The sequence below is a fragment of the Brugia malayi genome, assembly GCF_000002995.4.
Source record: "Brugia malayi strain FR3 genome assembly, contig: Bm_v4_ChrX_scaffold_001, whole genome shotgun sequence".
Classification (NCBI taxonomy): domain Eukaryota; kingdom Metazoa; phylum Nematoda; class Chromadorea; order Rhabditida; family Onchocercidae; genus Brugia; species Brugia malayi.
The window spans coordinates 11,074,637-11,100,191 of record NW_025062479.1 but is presented as its reverse complement, the minus strand read 5'-3'; the positions used below and the strand labels follow the sequence as shown (position 1 = coordinate 11,100,191).

At 30.7% G+C, this 25,555-nt stretch overlaps 3 protein-coding genes across 4 annotated transcripts; all 3 read right to left on the bottom strand.

The window, feature by feature from the left end:
* Nucleotides 1-1,986: 1,986 nt before the first annotated feature.
* On the bottom strand, nt 1,987-13,640 carry Bma-lam-1 (Laminin related. see also lmb- protein 1, putative; the record flags this gene model as incomplete). 2 transcript variants are annotated; one of them, XM_043074448.1, is made up of 34 exons in its annotated part: nt 1,987-2,126; nt 2,273-2,411; nt 2,705-2,915; nt 3,063-3,167; nt 3,340-3,467; nt 3,595-3,711; nt 3,858-3,965; nt 4,253-4,468; nt 4,549-4,743; nt 5,051-5,227; nt 5,383-5,549; nt 5,763-5,891; nt 5,964-6,100; nt 6,188-6,317; nt 6,473-6,609; nt 6,958-7,197; nt 7,294-7,448; nt 7,717-7,867; nt 8,306-8,449; nt 8,750-8,965; nt 9,061-9,239; nt 9,423-9,560; nt 9,656-9,817; nt 9,919-10,134; nt 10,236-10,407; nt 10,470-10,612; nt 10,696-10,838; nt 11,112-11,295; nt 11,465-11,603; nt 11,958-12,097; nt 12,224-12,356; nt 12,561-12,755; nt 13,020-13,242; nt 13,568-13,640. In XM_043074448.1, 34 exons carry the CDS (start codon nt 13,638-13,640, stop codon nt 1,987-1,989), a joined length of 5,382 nt encoding a protein of 1,793 aa, XP_042930382.1. The 2 variants fall into 2 exon arrangements, with proteins under 2 accessions (XP_042930382.1, XP_042930383.1); XM_043074449.1 differs by lacking the exons at nt 13,020-13,242; nt 13,568-13,640 and having other exon boundaries at nt 12,561-12,598.
* An 8,727-nt stretch (nt 13,641-22,367) lies between these two features.
* Nucleotides 22,368-22,718, bottom strand: Bm14800 (Uncharacterized protein; the record flags this gene model as incomplete). Its single annotated transcript, XM_043074447.1, has 2 exons — nt 22,368-22,438; nt 22,676-22,718. 2 exons carry the CDS (start codon nt 22,716-22,718, stop codon nt 22,368-22,370), a joined length of 114 nt encoding a protein of 37 aa, XP_042930381.1.
* Nucleotides 22,719-22,986: 268 nt separating this feature from the next.
* On the bottom strand, nt 22,987-23,525 carry Bm8602 (Uncharacterized protein; the record flags this gene model as incomplete). Its single annotated transcript, XM_043074446.1, has 3 exons — nt 22,987-23,037; nt 23,346-23,400; nt 23,500-23,525. 3 exons carry the CDS (start codon nt 23,523-23,525, stop codon nt 22,987-22,989), a joined length of 132 nt encoding a protein of 43 aa, XP_042930380.1.
* Nucleotides 23,526-25,555: the final 2,030 nt, after the last annotated feature.

Here is a 25,555-nt window from a genome sequence, read left to right as displayed (position 1 = left end):
TGTTGACACGGGAATTATTCATGCGTGATTCTTTCGTTGATTACTTAAGCACTAATTTTTTTCCCTCCTTTTCTTTTATTATTCATCCTACTATTATTTTACCAATAATTAATGATATTCATTTATCATGTTATTTGTTATTTGCTTGTTATTTGCTAGTACTACTATGTAATATATATCTTTATTTAATTTATTTATTTATACTTATATCTTCATGCTTCCTTTTTATCAAGAATTCATATATCAAAGCAAAATATTTTATGTCTTATATCAATATTTCAATATTTTACCATAATTATCAGGTATATAAGATTTTTAATTTTTGATGAAAAAAATTTATTTCAAAAATTGAAATAAATTTTGTGACAAAATTCCATAAAATATTTCCATTTGTTGAAATTAATTATACAACTATCCTTTGTTTTACTAGTTAAAAGATCAAAATAAACTTTGCTACTACAAGTTTAAACTTATTTGGAATGAAGAAATACCCATTTCATGCACATAAAAAAAACAAAAGAATCGCTAAATTAACTTGATTATAAATTAACTTAATTTCACAAATATTCATTCACATGAAATATACGGGATTTATTTAACAATTAGGAGATTTGCATGTTGAGGTAATTATGAATTATATTCAGCGCTAATGATATGGATATGAAGCAACAGCGAATTATAAAAGATGCATCATTAGTTGAAATTTTGTTCGATTTGTTTTAAAATAGAAATTTTCTAAAAATTATAAAATAAAATTCCAAATTTACCAAATTCTATACAATTTAGCTATAAAATGATCGTATCAGGAAAAAGGTAGTGATAAAGTCAATATGCACAACTATGGAATAAATCGGGAAAAAAGTTTGCTTTATTTCTGCTTTCACCTGTAAAAACTCCAGTAGAGCAAGATCAAAACCAAGATACAAGAAAAAGAAAACTAATTTTCCCTCTTCTCGCAATATGAGAAATGACAAAAAAAAATTATAGGCTTATTATTATTTTTCTTTCGAAAATATTTTTAACAATCAGTTAATCAATAATAAAGTAGATAAGCGAAAAGAAAAACATTGAGAAGCGAAATGGCAGGTAGAATTGGTTGGCAAATAATCATTAAAAAACGATAAAAAACAACAACGATGAAATAAAAACAAAAAGCGAAAAACGATATGAGAAAGAAATGTTAAGCAAATTTTTGAAATCGAAAACTAAAATGAGGAGGAATAAGAAAACGAAAAAAAAAAAAAAAGGGATTGAATTAAGTTCTGTTAAATTCAAAAATGCACAGAAAAATATTAAAATTTGAAAATTTCAGACATTTTAAGGCACAATAAATTTGTATAATGAATGAAAAATGGATCATTATATAAGTGACATCTAAGAAATAGAAATAAATAGACCAAATGTTAACAATAGCAAAGCACCATTGTTGCATTTTTTGGCAGTTCTACCATACGATGATGATCCAATTAACTGATAGTTAAAATAAGAGAAAAAAAGTATGCTTTACAAATGATGATAATGACAGTGATAGTGGAAATAATTAGCTGAGTTGATATAGAAAGACAACAATGAAAAAGATGAGAAATTTCTTCGAGAAATAGTGAGATTTTTAGAGAGCACAAAGAGACAAATATATGTCAGCGACTATATTGAATTAATTACCAAAATACCGCTCAAATTTGAATTTCCTTTTTATTTCGCTTATTTATGAGTGCAAAAACGAAATAGAAGTTTGATATATTTAGTTCTATACAGTCGCTTAAATCAATCGGTAGATTAGCTGTAACTTGTGCATTACATCAAATGATAATTAGTATTAGCATGAAGTTAAGGGAAGATTAACTGACTAAAAATTTTTCAATGAATTTTAAAATTTCTGGTTTTCTTTTTTTTTTGTTTCCATCGACAAATAGCCATTTCATTTCAATATGAAGATCAAAACAAAACATAACGATAAGAGGAAAATATGGCTACAACTTGGTGTATCTAAATATCGCATGTTGAGTAGTATTCGATTTGTTTATGTACCTGAGTGGTAACTGTATCGATCCTTGAATGAAGTTCACTCAGTTCACGATTATAATCCGCTAAGCGCACATCAAATGCATCCATGTTAGCGGAAAGTTCTGTAAAATAAAGAATATTTTAAAGTTTATCTTGTATAAATAACATAAGAAATTTTTGCATGACTCAAACTTACAACAGATAAGTGATATTTCATTTCAACATAAGGTTTAAAATAAACAGAAAAAAATTAGTCAGTGTAACATACGTGAGATATCGCTACGGTGTCGCTGTGTCTTATGCAAAAGCTGTGTTGCTCGTTTACGCAATTCTTCAGCTCTTGCTTGAGGTAATTCATTACCAATATTTTGCGACGACAAAAGTTCTTTAGCTTTTTCAAACGAAACCTGAAAATGATTAATATATAAAATGAGCAAGTTAAACATACAGTATGACATAGTTCATGTCATATTTATATGAATTCACATACATTTTCGTAACCATTAACAAGCAGAAAATAGCAAATGATCATTTATTGCAACCTTCTAATCTGAATTATATCTTTAGTAATCTTATCTTTTTTTTTTCTAAGTAATGATAAGGATCTTTTATGTTAAATCATGTGCAATTTAATTACTGAAAAAAAAAAATGTATCACTGCTATTTTTTTTTTTTTTTGTTTCCTAAAACAAAAAATTACCTCGAGTTGCTCACTGGCTACTTCAGCAAATTCTGCCTGACGTATGGCTTTATCAGCAGCTTCGTATGCATATTTCGTATCTTCAGATATCGATAAATACTGCACATTAATATCTTTCATTGCACTTTCCAATTTTACTAATGTTTCATTTGTTTTTGCTGTCGATATTTCCACAAGTCGTAACTCATCGGTTGCACTATTCAAGTCATTCCTAAATTATAAAGCTTCATTCAAAATTGAAAAATTGCGCATTTAAAAGCACACATTGTGTTATTAATAAAAAAAAAAATATGTACTTCTACCTCCTACGTAGTAACAGGACACAAAAAAATTGATCTTTTTCTGAAAAAGAACCAACCGAGCATCCATAACTTGCTCCGTTGCATTCTTTATCGCACCTTTAGCTACTTCCTGTGCTGTACCAGCTCTTTGTAAGGCTTGGCGTACCACTGTTGTAGTGTTTCTATAATAAAATTTTTCTATATAAGTAATAATATGATTTTAAAATCACTTATGAACCAGAAAAAAAAAATTTAACGTTTTAAATTTCAAGGACAGTTAACTGAATTGCAAAGTTTTTATTTAGTCCAATAAATATAATTTCACTATATTTCACACTCACAACAAGCACATACCTGATTTCAGCTGCACGCATACTTGCCAATTCTGCAGATTTTTGTAAAGCTTCAGCAATTGTCTTATTACCTCGTGTTTCATTCAATATAATATCAATATTATTGATATTAAGCAGTCTCTCGCGAACCTAAAGAAAGAGGAAGAGAATATTCTATTAGTAAGAAAAAGATTTCCATATTTTTTCCCTGGAATAAAAAACGAAATTTCATAATTATGATTTAACTTAAAATTATGTTAATATAACGAAAACTAACCTGATCTGCCAGTTCCTCAATTTGATCAGATGTAAGAGATATTTTTGCCATTTTTATCTCTTCAGCTAATGCTCGTATTTGTTCTGGACTAGAACGTTGGTTATTATCAATGAATTCCTTCATTTGATCCAAAATTTCTTCCAGAGATGCTCGAGTTTGATTTGCCAGAAAACAAAATATTTTGATTAAATGTTAAAGTCAGTAATTTATTTCAGCTTAAAAAAAAAAAAAAAAAAAAAAAAAAACTGTCCTTGGTAGAGAACGAGGTAAGCAACCTGTCTAGCTGCCGCTTCAGCAATATCATGGCCATCTTTAGCTTTGTTTTTTGTAATGAAAGTTTGTTGTAATATTTCTCGTATACGACCAAGAACCTGCAAAGAATGAATTCAAATACCAGAATTATTCGAAAAGTAGTAAAATTAAGAAATGTTTAGAGCCACTGACCACTATTATTAGTACTAATGTATTAAAAATCTTCAAAAAAAAAAAAATCGTTCTTCATTATCATAACTTATAAGAATAATCACTCATTGATGTATATACAGATAAAACTTTTTGGAAAAAACAATTCCAATAGTGCAAATATTCCGATTAATTTATTCATTCCCAAATTATCATCATACACTAAAAGAAAGAAGAAAACTGATTAGTCACAAACCTCTTCTGCTTCTTTCTGCTTCTCATTTAACTTTTGATCTGCTTCATCAGCAAACTTTTTCGCCATTTCGGCTTTGCTCACAGAACCGGAAAGACATGACCGTCCACCACAATGACCACAAGATCCCGGTCCACCACATAGTTGATCACAAGGAGCTGATTCTGCACCGCAAACGTCTCTATTCAGCATCGGCAATACAGTTTCGAAATTTGCCAGCTAAAGAGCGCTTAGTAAATATTTCGCAAGATGAAAAGAAGTGTAAACTAATTCCTCTACATGATTTGTAAAAAATATACCTGCTTATCAATTCGTACCAAAGCCATTTCATTTTCACTGAACTGTTTCTCAAAATCAAGTTGATTGTTATCCAACAGTTGTATTGCTTCCTGTCTACTGCTTTCAGCACTGGTAATTTTTAAATCTGCTTGGTCAGTGCGCAGCTTTGCAGCAGATGATTTTTCAGCTGATTCCCGAGTGATATTGTATGCGCCCTGATAGTATAAAAAAACTGATTAAATATAAACAATTTTTAATAAAATCAATTTATTTAACCCTAATACTTCTTACTCTCCTAAGTAAAACCAAAAAACTATGAGAGTTATACATGAAATAAAAAGTAACTGACAACAGTACCTCTACCAAAGGTAGACAACAGTGCCTTAATTCATTATTCTGAGAACAAGAGAAATCTCTTATGTTTTCTGAAGAACAGATCAAGAAGTTATTGAAATATAAAAAGAAAACATGCAGCAAATATTATTTTTCATTTTCAAGCAAAAGTAAAATAATGACTATCACCTGTACGTCAGTAACTCGTAATAATGTTGCATTTTCTTGAAATGCCTGTGACTTTTCCGTAAGTCTGTCAGCTTCTTCGACTAATGATTTCAATTCTAAATCAGCTCCATCGACATTGCTTGAAATTTCAGTTATACGTCCTCCAACAGAATTCAACAATTCTTTTTTCAAATTGATCTGCAATAAAACGAAAAGTAATTAAAATACGAAAACAAAACAAAACAAAACAAAAAAAAAAAAAATGCGTTAAACTTTCTTAACAATTGAAGAATTTACGCGTAAAAAAAAAAAGATCATGATACAACAAACACGCAAATATGTTAGATAGATACATTTTGTCGAAGTTTATCAATTTCATTTTGCAACCCAATCACATTCCTTCGTGTTATATTTGCTGATTCCAGCTGTGTCTTTAAATCCAACAGACTGTTTTCCATTTTTTCAAATTCATTATCATAAACAGAGGCAACGCCTGTATCTTCAACGTTTTTAGCTGTTTCTGAAAAATTATTTCAAATAAAAAAATGAAACTTGAAAATAAATTCCAAAATACAGTTATGGTGTTAAAACTTACTTCATCCAGAACAATTTTTAGTTCTTACTTCAAAAAGTTCATTTTTACCAAAAAAAGGAAATTTTCACTTTTTTTTGCTCTCCATAATGCACCAATCATCATTATGGTCTTCATTAATTAAAATAAACAAGAATTTACCAATCAGAGCTTCAACTTGATTTCTCAAATCTTGAATGATTTCATCCCAATTTTGGAAACATTCACCACAAGCTTGACATCGTGGCCATTGACCGGTATAACCACGAGCACACATATTACATAATGGCCCTGAAATAGTTATCGGTATAATTAAAATAAAAATTTAATCAGCATTTTGAAAATAGAAAAAAACTAGCTTACCTCCTGAGCCAGGTAAACAAATACATGAACCATTGTTACGATCACACTGTTGGGTAGCTGAACCAATTCGGTCACACTCACATTTACGACATTCACCAGTTGCTGGATCACCCCAGTGATAATCCTCACAATCCGAACTACAAAAAATATAGAAAGTCTCGCAAATTCAAGAAATAAACTTAAAAAAAAAAAAAAAAAAAAAAAAAAAAAGGAGCATTAATTACCATGTACGTCCTCCTCTTCCTGGCTTACAGTAACATCGTCCATCCAATTCATTACATTGCAATTGAGACATACCATCATCACTAAGAATAACACCAGTTGGATCACATTTGCATGGTTCGCAACCTTTTCCTTAAAAAAAGTAATTTACGATACAAATCATTTCGAAGTTTTATTACATGACATGCTAACGTCATTCAGTGAATAAACCTCCCTTCCAGCACGCAATCATAGAAAAAACAAATGAACATAGTAATAAAATAATATTATTTAAACAAATGCACTACCACTAGCCAAATCGAAATGATGAACGGCACATAAATCACACGCTATCCCTATAACATTTGGTAAACATGGACATTGGCCGGTAACACGATCACATGCTCCAGCTGTTCTATTTGTTCCCAGATCGTTACAAACACATCTGTGTAAACATAAACAATGGTCAATTCATCAGTAAACCAAATCAGGATAACGAAATAAAAAAACAGTGAACGGGATGACTGAACAGCCTTGAAAAAACCCAAAGCTACAGATACCGTTAGAGATGAATCAAATAGGTTTAGTAAAGTCCCTGTAATCTATCTACATCAAATTTATTTTTATACTGCTTAGGAGCCAGTAAATTTACACTAATTTTATGAAAGTTCACAAATTTCATTTTTTTTTTTTTTTAGAACTAAAGTTACGCAACTACAAATATAAAATTGGAGAAAAATTTAAACTAAACGTTGAACCACATGAACTTAAATGATTAATTTTAACTACTTACTTTTGACAGCTTCGTATCTTCGCATCACCATAATAACCCTCCATGCAATCCTCACATTGTGCACCTTCCGTGTTATGAAGACATTTAATACAATCGCCAGTCACTGGATCACAACTTCCTTCGACATTCACATCAATGTTACCATTGCATTCACATGGTTCACAAGTCCCACCTAATTCATTCGGATTTCCCCAATGATTTACCGCACATGAAGAACAGCGTTCACCAGTATATCCTATTCTGCAATAAAGATGCTGATATTTCAAATTTAATTATGATATGAATCACAGTTAGTGGTAAATTTGCACGTAATTTGTAAAATTAGCTCAACTATACCTGCAGTTACAAACTACATCAGGAGCTTCCGAATGTTCACTAGGACGAAGATAGCATGTATCTGCATGTTGGAAACCACTATCCAGACCACCAGGACAAGGACATGGCTTACATGACAAATTGATACCAAGTCGTGGGTCACCATAATAACCATCCTTTAAAAAAAAAATCAATACTTTGCATTTTCATGTAATCTGTTTATGAATGAGAACAAGACTATACAACATATGCACAAAAATTTACACAATACTTGGCTAAAAGTAAATGTGTAGCAGTTAAGCAAATGACTTGTTCGGAAAGTTGAAACACAGTGTGCATATTATAAATGAGTGAAAAATTATCTCTGTAAGCGTGAAACTACTATATTTCAAGAATATTAAATGAATTTTACACTCTACTGAATTTATATTATAATTCCGCTACCTTGCAATGATCGCAATAATAACCATCAGTAAGGTCAAGACAATCAATACAAGCTCCAGTTTTCTGATCACATATGGAAGCATGATCATTGCACTGGCAGACACGGCAATCTGGAAATGACCAAAATCCTGGCTGACACTGATTACATTGCCTAAAAATAGACGGAAATGATAACTTTGTTCTGAGGATTATACATAAATGTGGAAAGCTAAAATAATAAAATATCCTTAATACCTACCATTATTTCACAGGCATTACAAGGATGTTTTAGAACTGTGAACACTAAAATTTTTCCTGATTATATAAAGAAAACTAATAATTCTACAAAGAATAAATTCTACAAATTCTACAAAGAATAAAACTGACACTTCTACAAAGAATAAAACTGACACTTGGATATATATATATATATAAAAGAAAATTCTACAAAGAATAAAACTGACACTTGGATGGATATATATATATATAAAATTGGATCTATATATATATAAAAGAAAATTCTACAAAGAATAAAACTGACACTTGGATATATATATATATATTTTTTTAATAAGTGGGGAAGAAAATATACGAAAAAAAGTAGCGGTACCTTCCGGTAATTCCACGTTCCCTGCAACTACATTGGCCGCTTTGGCGGTTACAGTTATTATTTAATGAGCCAACACTATCACATTCACATGATGTACAACCGGAAGGACCAAAACCATATGTTCCAACTGCACACCGATCGCACCTCAAATAAGATTAAGTTTAAATCAAATTTTATTCTGATGTATATTTACGGAGATAATGTAACAGATAGGTGAGATGAAGATAATTTATCCCTGTCGACTAAATTAAATATTATTTCTCCACACAAAAAAAAAAAAAATATATTTTCATTAAATAGTAATTATAACAGTAATAATGACAAATATCCCGAAAAAACACCTCAAAACGAGCCCAGTTTCCCAATCTAGGAGGAAGTAAAATTTCAACTTCAAGCACAAATTAAAAACAATAAACTATAAACAGACTCAATAAACAGTTCAACCTTCTTCCAATAACATTCGGTTTACAATCGCATTGCCCACCCTTGCCGGAGCATATTCCGGAACGTGAACCTGTAGCATCACATTCACATTCCAAACTACGATTTAATAACATTGCTGCGACTGGACAAATATAGCGAACGCATACGTCTGGCAAATCTGATATCGGCGTTAAAGATAACTGTTGTGTTCTGCACTGAGAGCGCTCGTACTCCACTCTAAAATTATAAATATATGTTATCGTTAGATTTTTTATAAAGAACTAAAGATTGCCTCAGAATATATCTATGACACGCACTTAAGAGATAATTACCTGTGATGATTGTCAGCAGAAATTCCTTGTGAAATGAAAAGTTCTTCGGTAGGTGGGACAAGAACTATTGAATCAATGAGTACAGTAGCTGTTCTGTCGCTTACTTTAGTTCGCTTTTCTCCCATTTGCACAAGAATTTCGTATGGAACGTCAGCTTCTAAACAAACATCCGGCACAACCTAAAATTTTTCAGATTAATACATAATGCTTAAGAAAAACTGTACGATTTAAGGAGAAAAAAACAATATAATATATATCAAATAATGATCAAGTGGAAATGACAAAAGTCAAACTTGCTTGTCTATCATAATAATAAAAAAAGAAAATATACTGAAATAAAAAACTGCAAGGAAGATTCTTACCTCAACGTACCCTGAATTAGGATGAAATTTTGCAGTTAAGAAATCATCCGAAGGTGAAAGATTCTTACAGACTCCATCGACTGATGGATCTGTAGGCCGTACAACTGTTAATTGTATATTTTCCCACCCAATATCATCCTGAAAATAAATTTTGTCACAAATATTTCTTTCCGAAAAAGTCACAATTAAATAATATAATAGTAAACATATCCAATAAATCCTTGAATTCGTACTTGCATTGGTTCATATTTGATAATGATATTGTAATGCATGCTTTGAGCAAGGTTGTCAATTTTGAATACTAATTGAGTATGTTCACTGGCTCTAACAAAGCCATCGCCTGTCCATGTATGATCTCTTACAAATACTGGAAGCTCTCTGAATTCGATTTGTCCCTGTAAGTTAGTGAATAGAAATTTTTGAGTGGATGTTATCATTATCAGTACTTTACCAACGTACGCAACAGAATCATTCCAAAATTTATTGCGATACTTACATCAGTAATTTCTGCCTCCTCTGCTTCCAATGTATAATGATTAATAGATGGACAATAATAAGCACTTTCGGCAGTGTCACAACGTCGACCGCTAAAGTTTCTCCTACATTTGCATTGTCCGGTAATAACATCACAGTGATTATCAACTGATCCACCCAAATCACAATCACAAGGTTTACAGCCGTATAGATCATCACTTAGTCCGTAATGCTCCGGCTAAAAACATGTCATTCCGATTACATAAAAACGAATGAACTTAATGTCTACTTGATATTTTAACCTCTGGAACTAATTCACAAATAAAAAAAAAAACCAACCAAGCATTTGTCACAGGCATCACCAGTAACAAGCTGTTTGCAAAGGCATTCGCCAGTTTGCTTATTACATCCCTCATTGTTGAATGAGCCTAATAAATCGCAACTACATGGACGACAACCATTTGGATCGTCAGCTGTCAATTTCCAAAATCCATTTTTACAATGGTCACACCTGAAATAATGATAGCAAAATTATCGATAACTTTAGATAAATGTCTGAACTATGATCCTAACCGAAAGTTACTATCCGGAATAGCCCCAAAATTAGAAACTTGCCATGGCCCTTCAACATTCGATTTACAGTAGCACTTGCCAGCAACAAGGCCCCGCTCTGAATCTTCTTCACCTTCACAGATTCCATCATTTAAGGAACCAGTCTGTAAAAGAACCACATTTCAGCAAGAACCGACTAAACAAGATTAAACAGACTAAACGAACAAATAAAGTAAACGAGCCAAACCTTGTCACATTTGCAGGGTAAACAAACGTATGGATCAGTAATTGGTCGATCCGGATTCCGATAGAAATATGGCTTGCACTGCTCACAGTTTTTGCCTTGAGTATTGTGCAAGCATTCGTCACACACTCCGCCTGATACGAATCCTGCAAAAAATCTCAAATTATTAAAGATCAAAGATTGGTAAGCAGATAAAAGGATACAAAGCAATGGAAAAAGAAGGAATTTGGGAAAAAGAGGTCCTAGAGAATGAAATCTAAATAGCTATCATGAAATTACTTACGGATACTCCATATTCTATTTTTTCCACTAGTTCGGCTGATAAAAAATTCTTGGATTTTCATAGAATAAAATTAAAATAAAACTACTGAAACCTAAGAAATTTCTCAAGTTTTGGTTTAATGAAAATGAAAATTTACCAGAAGCTTGATAGACTGCACGATCGAAATGACACCTTGCTGCATGACCGTTGCATTCGCATCGTTTGCATTCGTTTGAGTCATCACCAATCGCTGGACGCCACGGTAAATCATTGAAGAAATCCATGCACTGTTCACAATTTAATCCCTTTGTGTTGTGAGTGCACTCACATCGTCCATGTACCTGAAAGGGTCGAAACTTCACTTAAAATAAATTTTCTGAATAACATTAACGATATTAAGCAGGTTTTTTTAAAATAACAGGGTTACCATATTTATGCCTTCCTAAGGAAATATAGTTAGTTTCAAAATATATAAAAAAAAAAAAAACTATCAACTGAACAAAATAGTACCATATCAGCCCTATAAGGAACAGAAACTCGGGCAGCATTATCCATTGGTATGCAACGCTGAGCATGACCATAGCAAGAGCATGACCCACGAACGACCAATTCATAGATGGCGTAATAATATTTCTCATCTATTTCTGGTCTAAAATTAAGATAACTTGTGCATGGATTCAGATTCATACGAGAAATAATTTTTCAAGGAAGGTCAACGAAGCATTTATTTCTAATGTACTTTTTCAACATTTGCCTTACATTTTAAAATCAGTAGAAAGAAAACTGATAATGATCAATCAGACAAATTCAAATAATATCTTGAACCTGATATTAGCACATGCAAGTATCAAAAGCCTTTTCCATGTTAAAGACTCACATATTAAATAATCAAACAGTACTACCGTCACCTTACCGCATTCTCTTTCATTTTGGAAAAAAAAAAAATCCATCGAGAGATGTCCGAATTTATGTTAATCAAAATTGTTGAAAAAATGAAAACTACCTGTAATCCAACAAATCATCACCAAGTGTATGAAGCTTAGTGAAATTGATTCGAATATTCGTCACTTTCAATAAATTTGCAATCTCATCAGCATATGGATTTTCCGTCGGAATATGTGGTGAGATTACTTTGTAGACTAACTGAAATTTCCAATATCATGATAACAACATATTCGTTAAAAACAGATTTCAATGGATTCAAATGTCATAGAACTAAGAATATTTCCAGAAACTAAGAAATTTGGAAGAAAAAAATACTAAACGAACTTCGCCACCCGTAGAAGGAGCAACATCGCTGTACCGTCTTGTGCAAATGACATCTGTATGTTTTTTCGGGGGTCTTTCAGGAATGTTTGGGAAGGTATTTTGACAATCGTATGCAAAATATCTATATGGAGTCCTGAAATTCGTGCCCTATATCAATTGTTCACACTCACTGTCCCTTAACGCCCATGTAGAGAAAACTGAGACTCTCGGGAAAGTTTAAAACCCATTTATTGTTTCTTCTCACTCGTTTAATTACCCTTTGTATTAAAAAATGCTTTCCGACAAATGCAGTAAAATAATTCGTACGTCAAAGTGAATTAACGAAAAAAATCTTAACCATGTCTTTGCATAATCAGCTGAACGTTCAATAATCATAGCAGCGGGACGAAAAGATTTGAATGTTATGATCAAATGAGTAAAATGAAATTCAGCTTCGAGATCCAGCCGTATTGAAACATTTTGTACGCCATTTTCTGACTGCCACCAATTCCTATTACGATCTTCATATGACTCCGAAACTACATTTTCAATCCTCAAATAACAAGTATAAATAAGTGCATCAACAAATATAAATATATTGATTAAATCAGACACTGATGTAAGCATTGGAGCATTTTTAAAACATGAAGAGGTAGTAGAATATTAACAGCGCTAAATACACATAAAAGTATCATACTCTGACGATACTGAAAGTATACCAATAATATCGCAAAACTGTTTACATCTTAAGATATGTAAATAAGCAATAAATTGATAAAATCATTTTAATGTATTACTCTAAAAGATGCATACATACCTATGACTCAATTTATATGGCTCCCGATTTGGTTTCCACTCTGTTCTACTGTCACAATAAAAACATTTTGTTTGCTCTTCTAAGTGTGATACAATACAATAACGTTGTCGACCATGTAAACCACATGTTGACGTTGCACTGAGACTTTTCTTCCGTCCAATTAGAAGATTGCCAGTTGCAGGATAACATGACCGTTCATTACATACATCTTCTTCTGGTGGTTCTCAAAAAAAAAATTTTTTTTTATTATCATCGGTAAGATCATGAAATAAAACGATTGTAATTTTTTGAAATAAAAATAAATTTTCGTTTTCATTATTATGTATACCATTTCTATTCATAAACTCGATTTTTTAAGTTAAACGAAACCATTTAGTCATTTGATAATTCACATATGTAAATATATAAAAACTTATGATCTAGAAGAATTTTTAAAGTTGTATTCATCATTTGAAATTTTACATTTCGAAATATGCTCATTTTAATGAAAGGAAAAGCAAAAAGAAGAGAAAAAGTAGGAGAAAAAAAAAGAACTAAAACGAACATACCATGCTCAACTGATGATGGAAAAAGGAAACAGAGCACCAATGCGCATTGTGCTACAGAATGAGAAGGGCGCATACCAAAATGATCAAATGAAAACCCTCTAAAATAACAAAAATAAATTTAAATATCAGAACTGAGTCATAATCAGCAATAATTCTACAGGTTACAAATATAAAATGAAATATTTGCGAAATAGGTTCGAAAATTTTTTCTAAAAGTAAAATCTAAGTTAATTACATGTAGCAAAAGGAAACAAAGAAAAAAAAATTACAGCAATTACCTTACACGTTATTTAATGTGATAGACAAAAAAAAAACAACAAACTAATTAAAATAAACTAATTAACAAAAAAAACTAGAAATTTCAAGATGAAAAAAAAAAAGGATTAAAAAAAAAGTAGAAAGAAACAATCATACTGAATCATTATAATTAACTCAATTTTAATTAATTTAACCTTGGAACAAGACGAAAAAGATTACAATATTTGTTTTAATTATATCATTGAATCTGTACATAATTCATGCGTCTCTTTTGTTTTTTTTCTTGTTCTTTTTTTTCATCCCTTTTTTTTTTCATTCGGATAACATAATAAATCATTAAACTTTGGAGAGAAAATTACCACAAATGAAAAGAGAAATAGTTGAAAGTAACAACAGTTACAACAAATGGTAATACCATCTGTGAAACATCTGTGTCGTATGATTGGGAAATGAGTGGGTACGAAAATTCCAATGACAACAGAAGGGGAAGCACTATTCTTTGACATAACCATGACGAATTAATGATGCTATCCTTCTCACACTACTACTACTATTACTATCTCTATTATAACTAAATTTAAAAAGGGAAGGAAAAAAAATATTTTTAAAAAAAACTTTTGTTCATATCCTAAAGGTAACAATTATAATTTCCAGGAGCGCATAACGATACAACTGATATATATTGAAACCAAAGTTTTTGATGAGATGGATTATAGCATTTTATTGTGATAACTCCCTCTTTCTCTCTCTCTCTCCCTTATTTCATCTCCCTTTTCATCTTTCCTCCTCTCTTTGCTCTCCCTTCCTTCCTCTCATTCTCTGTCTGCTACTACATATTTATATATTATGTATCAATCATCAAATTACAATATTAAATTCAATGGTTTAAAAATTTTTTTTCTATTTCTTTCGAGAAAGAGAGAAGCAGAGAGGGTAAAAGAAGAGAGAGGGACAATAGAGAAAGTTTAAAAAAAGAAGGGAATCTGCGACCGAATAACCATCACATTGTATATAAACAAATATATATAAATACCTGTGTGTGTGTGTGTCTGTCTGTGTCTATACACAAGAAAAATTTTTTTTTGTCATTATATATTGAATAACTATCATCTTTCCAATTTGTATAGGATTACAAGCAACTGTAAACACACATACACATGCACACACACACATACATGCACACACACATGCATGCATTGAAATGCACTTCATATTTGCTTTAACTAATATGATGGTGAAAGAAAAAAAAGTTAGAAATTGTAAATTATGAATTTTGTTAATAGAAAAAAAAAAAAATCAAATTAAACATTTATTGAATTATTTGTAATTTGTTTACTTACTTGTTTATTTTATTTAATTATTTCCTTCATTTTTGTTATCTTAATTATACTATGTATGTAAATATTACTACTCTCTGCTTCTTAATTCTTTCAATTTGAAAAATTTCTTTATCCGTTTTTATCGGAATTACAAAAAAAACTTTTTTTGGAAAAGAATCTTTTTTTTTTATTATTTTAGAAACGAGACAAATTTTCCTTATCCATCATTACGAGAAGAAAGAGAAATGCAAAATATATTGGTGATAAAATAAACTCTTAAAACTATACCATAACATGTTTTAAATTATAAAATATTAAATGTGCTATTACTATTTAACTATGAACTAACAATATCTAGCACTGAATCATTTATATTATTATTCCCGGTATATACCAGCAAAAAATACGTTAGGAAAATAAAGTATATGTTCTTTTTTTCTTTTTTTTTTTTTAAAGGATTAAACATAGATTTAGTGGGAAATAATTAATAATAATGAAAGAAAAGAGAATAAATGAATATTGAAATAGATAAATCGTGAAAATTTGAAAATTTGACAAGTGTACTTCTAGAAATGATAAAAGTTTGGTGCAAATAGAACATACAATTATTGAAATAAAATGAAATAATTCAAAAAATTGCATGAAATTACTTAAGATAATATTTTGCAGCTGATTTTTTTTCCGTAGTTAATTAAAATGGTTAATTAATTTGTAATTAAAGTAGCTAATTGCAATTAGTTAAGTGTTGACAGGTTTATCAAATTTTCTAAAGATTTTATCAGCTTTTTTCTTTTAAACGAAGACTAAAAATGAAAAATTATTGTACGGACATTTGTATAATTAAGTATGATCAAGTGTGATTCTTCAAAATCTTACACAATTGATAAATATTTACCTAGAAATCTTGGAAAATAACATGTGACTAATCAACTAGATCTTTTTCCCTATTTACAAAAAAAAAAAAAAAAAAAAAAAAGACCTTTTCCGTATTTACAAAACCGGTATAAATGAAATAGAATTGCTGTTTACAGCTTACTTCCTTGGAATAACGTATGCATTTACTTTTTTTTTTTCAGTAAACGCGCTGTATTGGAGTAGCTTTCAGGAATGTTACACCTGTTTATAATTCCGTTGAATGAGATGAAAAAAATATATAAATATATATTTGTATACGTGTCCATTTGTTTATTTGGAAGAAAATTGTGTAATATAACTAAATAATGCACGAAAGTAACTTATTAGTTCAATCAGATGATCACAAAAGTAACGCTTATCTCGCACGAATAATCGGGAACGAATATCATTTAAGATATTTCTTACAAATAATAAGGAATAAATATCACTGAAGGCACGTATGTCGTTTAGATTAATATCATTGTTGATAATACTCTACTTATTGCAATTTTCATTATTGCTATTAACGTAATGTTACGTAAACTTAGAAAGTTAGGAAAAATATCGGTAAACCGGGAATTTTCAATTAACTGATGTATGCATACTTTAATGCATGTTATTCGTTATATATAGTTTATGCAAAATTTACCAACTTGTATTACTTTTATTTTTGATTTCAGTATAAGTGAACTGATCGAAAAAATGTCATTAAAAAAGATATTTTTTCAGCAAGCACATAATGTGAATGGGACACTTCTGAATTTGTTCTTTTTTTCTACCTAAATTCTAATTTGGTTTTATTAGATGAATAGTGCGAACAAACTTTTTAAACTTAATAACTTAGCAGAAGCATGTTAAATGCTTTTTTCATGTATTCGGATGGGAAAAAAAATTTCTTACTTTAGCGAAAAAGGAAAAAAAGTCTAAACAAGTGAAGTGAATGATGAATGAATGAAATAAACTTAAAAGAAAGATGTTACTGCATAAATTAAATTAAATATTTCTTCAACCACTGACATTAAATATCAGTGGTTGAACTATTCATCAGCTTTCATTTATGCAAGCATTACATCCTCTTATAATTAACAACCTAAAAATGATTTACAAAGTTCTTGATAATCTAAACGAAAAAAAATTTAACACTTTAATTAGTTAATTAACTCGAATATTTTGCTGTACTTGATATAAGCCATACACAACATCATGATTCATAAAAATGCTTAAAATATTAATTGAACGATATAGTGATCGAGAATGATCATGATGACCAAAACGAATAGTCCAGCAATCAAATAGATGTAAAGCAATACCAGATGATGCTTATTGTCGGTCCGTAGAAAGAAAATGCAACGATGGTAAATTTATGGTATTTGCTTCATTATATCAAAAATGGATTATCAATGGATATTTTATGTAATATAAAACAAATACGATAAGTTATCACATCAAAACGAAACTGACTATATTTTTGACAATTCTAATTAAAAAAAAAATGCTGTTGAATAACAAAATGTTTTAAAATTTCATAAAAAACCTTTCTTCAACTTTTAATTTCTTTGACAGTTTTGTTTGAAACACAGGAGAGACTAAATTGAATACTTTTAGTCTAATAAATGCAAAAATTGCTAATATAATTAAAAATAAAAAATTTCATTGATAACCACTTAGTTCGAAGTTAACATAATGAAAGAGCGCACATAAAATTTTGCCGACACAGAATAAACGTTTGGTCCTGATAACTATCATATTAATACTACGTAGTTGTTCATGTCAAAATTTGACAGTCTGTAGAAAAAAGATGACGTACAACTTCCAGCAAAAAAAAAATTATAAATAAGAAAATAATGATGACAAAAATAAGCAAAAAAATTATAAATAAGAAAAAATAATGATGACCAATTATAAATAAGAAAATAATGATGACAAAAATAAAGCGAACATTTTATACACTTTCAAATATGGTTGCAAATGATAACATTAGCCGGCAAGCATTCAAGTGATAAAATTCAGTTCAATTTTCAGTGAAATAATTGCTAATTGAAATTTAGATTCTTGCAAATGTTACTGAAAAAAATTTTAGGAGATAATAAGGACAACTTACAACAACAAAATCCATTAAGCGACTATTTGTAAACCTGCAAAAAGAGAAAATCCATCGGATATTCTATTTAACCTATTTTCTTAATCATCAAAATATGGATGAACGATTACGATACTAACGCTGATACGTTATAAAAGTTGCACTTTTTTAAAGCAAAGAAAAGATCAAAAATAAGTAGCACTTCTTTTTTCTTAATGTAAAATATTACAGGAATTATCTCTAATCATTTTTAAAACTCCTTTAAACCTATTTTTCCTTCCAAAATCAACTGATGGCATCATTATAATATATTTTGTTAGATTTCATCACATAGAAAAAACAATCCAAAAATTACCGGAGAAAATTTTATGCATTTAGAACGAGCATTTTAAAACTCAACATGAGCTTCTAATTTTCCTCTTCCAGTTTTTTTTTTCTCACCTTTAAGTTGCATTATTCTGATAACATCCAACACAAAACTTCTGCCCGATTTCTATTATCATAATTTAAAAGACTTATTTTGAGCATCTTGGAAGTCTCGAAATCGACGTTCCTTAAACGGAAACTTGTAGTTCTAAACAATTTTTCATCACCTTGGAAACACTTCAGAAAAAAACGCTTCTAGAAATAGCATACTTACCTGGCAGTAGAAGACAAAGGTGGAAACGATTCTAATTCACTGACCAGATCTTGATTTAAGCAGAATTCCAATTTCATCGTCGCGCTTTACAGCTGCACTTGTGTTGAAAGAATAACGTTTGACAAACATGTTCAAACATCTGAAACAATTAACAATTAGTACATTTAGAACATTAGTAAAAATAATTAATACAGAAAACAATTGGTAAAAATTAGCAAGAAAGCACAAGACAAAATTTAAATACTATTATCATTAACTAAGGAAAGTGAAAAAGTTATCTCGGAATTCGTGTAAATTGCTGGCTTTTATTCGCACTATTACATCCGCATAAATCACATTTCTTGTCAACTACTTCAGATCATAAATTGTCATTTAACAAATCTTGTACTGTAATTGATAATCTAAAGATAAAAAATTTATGTTTTTTTTTTTTTTTTTTTAAATCTGCCTGAAGAGTGAATCTTTTTTTAAACACTACCACAAGACGTTCTCACTTTAATCTTATCGAGGAGAAATGTTTGAGAAATAAACACTTACTTACCAGGAATCATTTTGGTCCATCATTTGGATAGAAATCGGTAAAATAATGCTTTCTTCTTTGTTATTCGTAACTGCTTCACATCTGAATTGATTTTCTCATTTGAATAATTGATCCGAATCAACAATATTTAATAGATATTTATTTTGCTTATTGCCAACTATAACTGATGATGGATATTGAAGGCATAGATGACAACTCACTGATCTATTAAAGAAATCAAAAGAACCTCCTGCATCTTATCATAGATTCTATAACAAATGCAAAATTTGCTGTAATTGGATTTCATTTATTTCTTTCCTGCTGATAATCAATATTGTGCTGTTCACGCAATATTTTGTCACATCCTTCTTGCATCATATTCAAAATGTTTGTAAGGAATTCTTGTGCATCCTGCAATTAAGAAAATTTCCCACAAAAATTTACATTTAATTGGTCGACAAACTCAAGCTGTACAAGATAAAAAATGTTGTCATGTAAAAAAACAATTCATTTCGTGCCTGCATATACATAACACTAGGAAATCTTCCCTTCTGTTTATAAGAATAAGTAGAAAAACCACCAAACAGTTATTAAAAATTTAAACAAAACGATTTGAAACTGAAAATAAAAATATCCAAATATAATCATTTCAAAATAATTTGTGCAAATTAAAGGATAACCTGTTGCTCACCATTCCAGAAATCTAAATTTGACATATCTTTGATCATTTCTAAAAAAGCCATCTTCAAACTGTTTGATGTACAGTGACGCTGGCTTGCAAGATTGGCAACTGCTCTGAACAATTTATTATACTCACGAGAACAGAAAAAAAGAAGATATTCCGTAAATTAGAATTTACGTGCTTTTTAACATTTGCTGCAGTAATGATGCAAAGACGTAAAAAAAGAAATTGTTATCAGTGCTTTTTGGATTGTTTACATTAATCCAAAAGAGAATCTTAATACCATATATATATATATGTTATATAGGAAATATTCGCTTCAGAAATTCAGTACAGAAGTATTGAATCTGAATATTTTGTTTACTCCGATTCGTCAAATCAAATGATCTTACAATGGAAACCGCTCTTTTGTTTCTTTTACGAAACAAAAAGTAAGAAATAAAGAGAAGAAAAAGAAATTAGAACAGTTAAAGCTATTTGCTAGCAAACTCTTTGTGACTGCAAGATTGTTATCAAAGACGAAAGCAATGCATACAAACAAGCATAACGGCATTTCTTCATCCAAATCCAAGCCAAGTTCTTCGACCATTTTACAAACTTTGAAAAGATCTTTTGCAAAAATAACATTTGAAAAGCATATAACACGTGCTACCAAAATTCGCGAATCTATAGCAAAACAAAAATATTCAACTGATGTTTTAAATTACCAGAAAATGATAAAAAAGAACACAAAAGCAGAAGAATAAAACTATCATTTACATATCCAGATGTCTCCACATTATCAGTTGTCAAAGCTTTAATGTGGTCATTGCCACGACGATCCTATAATAAAGCATTTACAAGAGATCAAAACACAAGTTATTCAATGATTGTCCCAAAATAACCTCAATAACGTATTCTTGAAATTTCACCTACATTGGTTTTAAGCATCAAATAGTCCATTTAGAAGTTTCAAAAAACAAAAAAGCAATGATGAAGGCATACTGCATTACAGATCATGGAAACATCACTAGAAAGTTTTCTTTCTCTTCAAACTTTGATATTTCTTCATAAGGGCTTACTAAATTTATTCCACGCGTCGTGGTGAAATTTGTTGATCTGGAAAGAATAAAAAATCAACGAATCTAAAATTAGATTAAAAAGGAAAAATTTATGCAGGAACGACTCACATACCGAATTAAAGGATTATCAACTTGCAAGGAACCACGTGTAATACCAATCAATGGATTAGATAACTTGGATCGCTTTGCTATAGATTCCAACACAGAATCTAATGTGAGTTGGTCAAAGATTTCCTTAACTAAACAAAGATTTACAAGTAATTAGCAGGTGTTGCACGATTCCATATGGATTTCAGTTTTCTTTTTTGGCAAATTTTAAGGTCTGAATGTAAATTATAAGCATGCTAAAGTAAAAACTTGATTTATTCATAAATAAAAGAATAATGTAGAAAACGAACTACTTTCAACATCTGCTGAGTCAGCTTCTTGTTGATTTCTAACGATACTGAAAATTTAGGAAAAAAAATATTTCACCCTTTTTTAATAAGAGCCGATTATCTGTTTATATAACTGTTTCCTACTTTAACTTATCTTCTTACAAAGTTTATTATCGTCGTTCACGTTATGCTATCAGTAGAACTGGTCGAATTGATTTTTACTGTTTTCCCTCTTCACTTTTCTTCTTAATCCTTGAATTGTCATTGAGTGTTGTAACTGTCGTTTTGATTGTACGTCGTCGTTTTACCAGAATATTGTTTTTATCGTTGTCTTTCTCCACCTGTTGAATTTCTCTTCGTCGAAATTCACGTAGTTTAATACTCAACTTGGGTCCAATCCCTCTTACTCATGCTCCTAACCGTTTTCCTCTAACACGACCTAAGCTCGCTCTAATACCACCATACCTCAACTCGTCGACCCAATGTAAATTCTGTAATGAGAAATTGCTCTGCTTATATCGCTGAGAATTCTTCTTTGTTAAGATCAAATATCCATTTTTTTTTTTTCTTTTTTTGTATGCTTATTATCCCATTACGCTTTTCCCATCGCTACGTTGTTTATTAGGTTGACTCCTTTGTTAGCTCCTTCCCTTTATCCTTTGTTAATAATAAGATCTTATATCCACTATATACAATCCCTCTTTTTATTTTTTAGTTGCTGTAATAGTATGTTCGGCCTATTTGCCGACAGAAAACATGAAATCTTGAAACAAGTTTCAAATAATTGATTGTCATTATCTAGCATATGTTCTGCAAATGCATCCAGAAAAACAGCTATACATGGGATGCATTGAAGAGATTCACAACACTGTTTAATTAACATTACTGATAATAAACGAATATATTTGAAAAAGTATAATTCGATTAGCAGATTTTTTTACTAAAATCTAGAATAAATCACGAAAAGCATTATTGCACAAATTCGTCCCAAAAATCTCGACCACATTCCGGTAAGTTTTCTATCGAGAACTGATTGTAATCTGGTTAAAAAAATCATTCGGATAAATTTGTACAGGCAAATTATTAAATAAATTGTGTGTTAATCAGAAATATTTGAACGAAGTGAAAATAATCTGCAAACTATTGCCATATTATATCCCTGAATAATTTGGATATTTTTAACGCCCGGTATAAAGAAGATACACATATCATGTCCTACAATGTTAACAAATGAAAATTTTTGGAACAGAAATAGAAAAAAGGAACAGAAACTTTACCGAAGCATAATATAGTTTCTAATAGTTTATGCATTTTCATCATGCGTTCTGAATCTTAAAATTCAATGAAAAACGTTGTTTTATTGAGATCATTAACACAGGATATCATGCAATTCTCTGAAGGTGCCATGCAAGGGAAGTTTGAGATGGTTTTAAAAGATGTAACCTGCAATGTATGGGTACATTTGGTGAATCTATAGAATGAAATGAATTCCAGAATACTCTTAAAATCTTGGTAGTGTTGATTCTATTCGTAAGACTTACTAAGCGCCAACTGCAAAAACAATTTTTCGTCGCTTTTCATTCACTGTCTAAATACCTGTCCTTCGGAAGAGAAACGTGTCCGCCGACCCATAGAGTACCTCAAAATTCATATGCAATTAGCCAGCTTAAATAAAATCGGGATGAAAAATCATGAATACCGCTGATATTACTAATAAATCTATGCATAACAACTTGGTGAAAATTTGACCGCAACATTATTACAGTACAAGTATCATAACTCTTTTTATTATAGTGAAACTCAAAAGATAATAATGATTGCAATTGTTTCATGCTGTAACACTGCTGGAAAGTAAAGAAAGAACGTTAAAAAAAAAAAAGACAAAATTATCTAATTTAACATTCAAAAAAGGAATCAAGAAATTCGAAAAAAATACGATAAGATAACCTGAATTTTGAATTGACTAAGCTTCAAAATCATCATTCTTTTCATGATACATATCCTGAAAAACTTTGCTTTTCAATGATAATTTTTTATCATAAGCTAGCAAATAATTGTAAGTAAATCGAGGATGATAAAATAAGGTTTCCCAGCCAATTACCTCGTCAGAAAATCCTTTAGCGCCATTTGGCGTTATCTACTTAAATCTGGAGTAAGCAAGCTGAAAAGGTCAGGTTAATCATTCAAAGATAACATCAGTGATAGTAAAGTTACCGCAAGAACTTCCCTCACGAAACTGCCCCACCTCCTCGCCAACAAAACAGCAGCTGGTCTGCCAGTAGCCATTGTGAGGAAACGTTAATGTTGCTGCTGGCAACGGTTCAAATTTCGCGCTTTACCTAAAAATTCCGTGCCTTTTATGGGAGATTGCAGGACTAGATACAAACGGGCCTATTTTTCTAGCAGTCTTACGAGTCGCACGTCTCTTATCCCTAAATCCAGCGCAAAATGCTAGCGTTTCTTGAACTGTTGCTTCCCTCTCCCTACGGTAATTTGGTAACATTTGCGCTGCAATCATCCTAAATCTAGAATCCTGGGACGAATAATAGAGGTATGATTTTGTTTTCATAAGTAGATTAAGCTACTGTGCTACACTATTCTGGAAAGTTCCAAGACATTTCGGAAAATAGCGCTTGAAGAAGAAAAACACTTTGGAAAAAAGCGCCTGAAGAAAATAGACAGTTACCTAGACATATTTCACGCTTTTTCTTCTGACTTATAACTATGATAATGAAATTCTTTTAATGTACGCATTGTAAAAATATATCATCGACTCAGCTAAGTGGACGATTTGCTGAAGATAAGAAACGTATAAACGTCTCAGCAGATCATACAGTACAAGGTGAAGGTGATAAAAAAGTGCAATGGAGAAGGTAAAATTGTTCGATTATAATAAAAACTCAGATGATTAAAATGATAAATAATAGAGAGGAGATATTTAGAGAAAAATAAGTAATAAGGCAGGTTGAATTATAACGACCAGAACAAGATACTTAATAAGTGTTACTACTACACTCAAGGTGAAGTCGAAGGGCTACTATAGCTACTACAGGCTACAGGTAATTGTTCAATTGGAATATACTTTTGTTGAATTATTTCAAACAATTTCTATGCTACAATTATATATCACCTTTTTTTCTTTCATTTACAGATTCAGCCAAATTATGTTATAGGCATGATTAATAACATAGCAATGATTTGGATGGAACGCTTGCTCAATCTTTGCGTACGCTAGAAACGGCAAAAACGAATGGAAACCAAATTTGTCAAATGTAAGACTTTCTCAAAAAGAGGTACAGCAAATAAAGTGGAGGATATTAATAGGCAGTGGATGCATTAGTATCCACAAGAATTAAAACAGAGATGCAATTACAGTAATGCGTAATTGCAACCGCTGCGTAAGAGTGGATGGCAATATGCGAAAGTGTATATTGGTCACCACAGTGGCACAGGAGTTAAAAAAAAAGTTGATAAAAGACAACATACAATAAGTGGCCACAAGAATTAAAAGTTGGATGCAAACGTAGTAATGAATATATAAAGTATGTATCAATAAGGTTTAACGTTGAACTTTCTTTTACACCAATATTTAGAGGAAATTATCACTATTTGTTTCACGTGGAGGAACACGCAGACGAGAATTTATATTCGATATGTTCATATGTATGTCATCAAATCACTTAGAAGTTATCAGTTAAACCGTTTCGCTCAAATTACCCGCAAATATGCTGTGATCATTGCACTGTTTAATTTCAGCACTCTAATGTGGTTTCACTTTTTCTAAAATTATGTAGAGTTTGTTTTCAATTCTTGAATAATCAGATAGCATATGATAGACTGATATCTTGGTTAAAATGGAAGTGTAAAAAAGACCGTGTCAGCTTGTCGAAATTGATTTAAGAAAAAGAAATGAATTTTTTTTTTGCGTTTAAAAATTTCCAGGCACCTATTTGCCGACAGAAAACATGAAATCTTGAATCAAGTTTCAAATAATTGAGCATAAGTAAGAGGGATTGGCTCTTAGGACACCAATAGGACGACACGTTCATAGGACATTTTAACTGATAGATGGATAATCTTTCGTGACTAACGGTGACAAACGAGTAACAGGTTTAATTACCCAAGTTTGAAGTGCGGAAAACAATCGACGACAACAA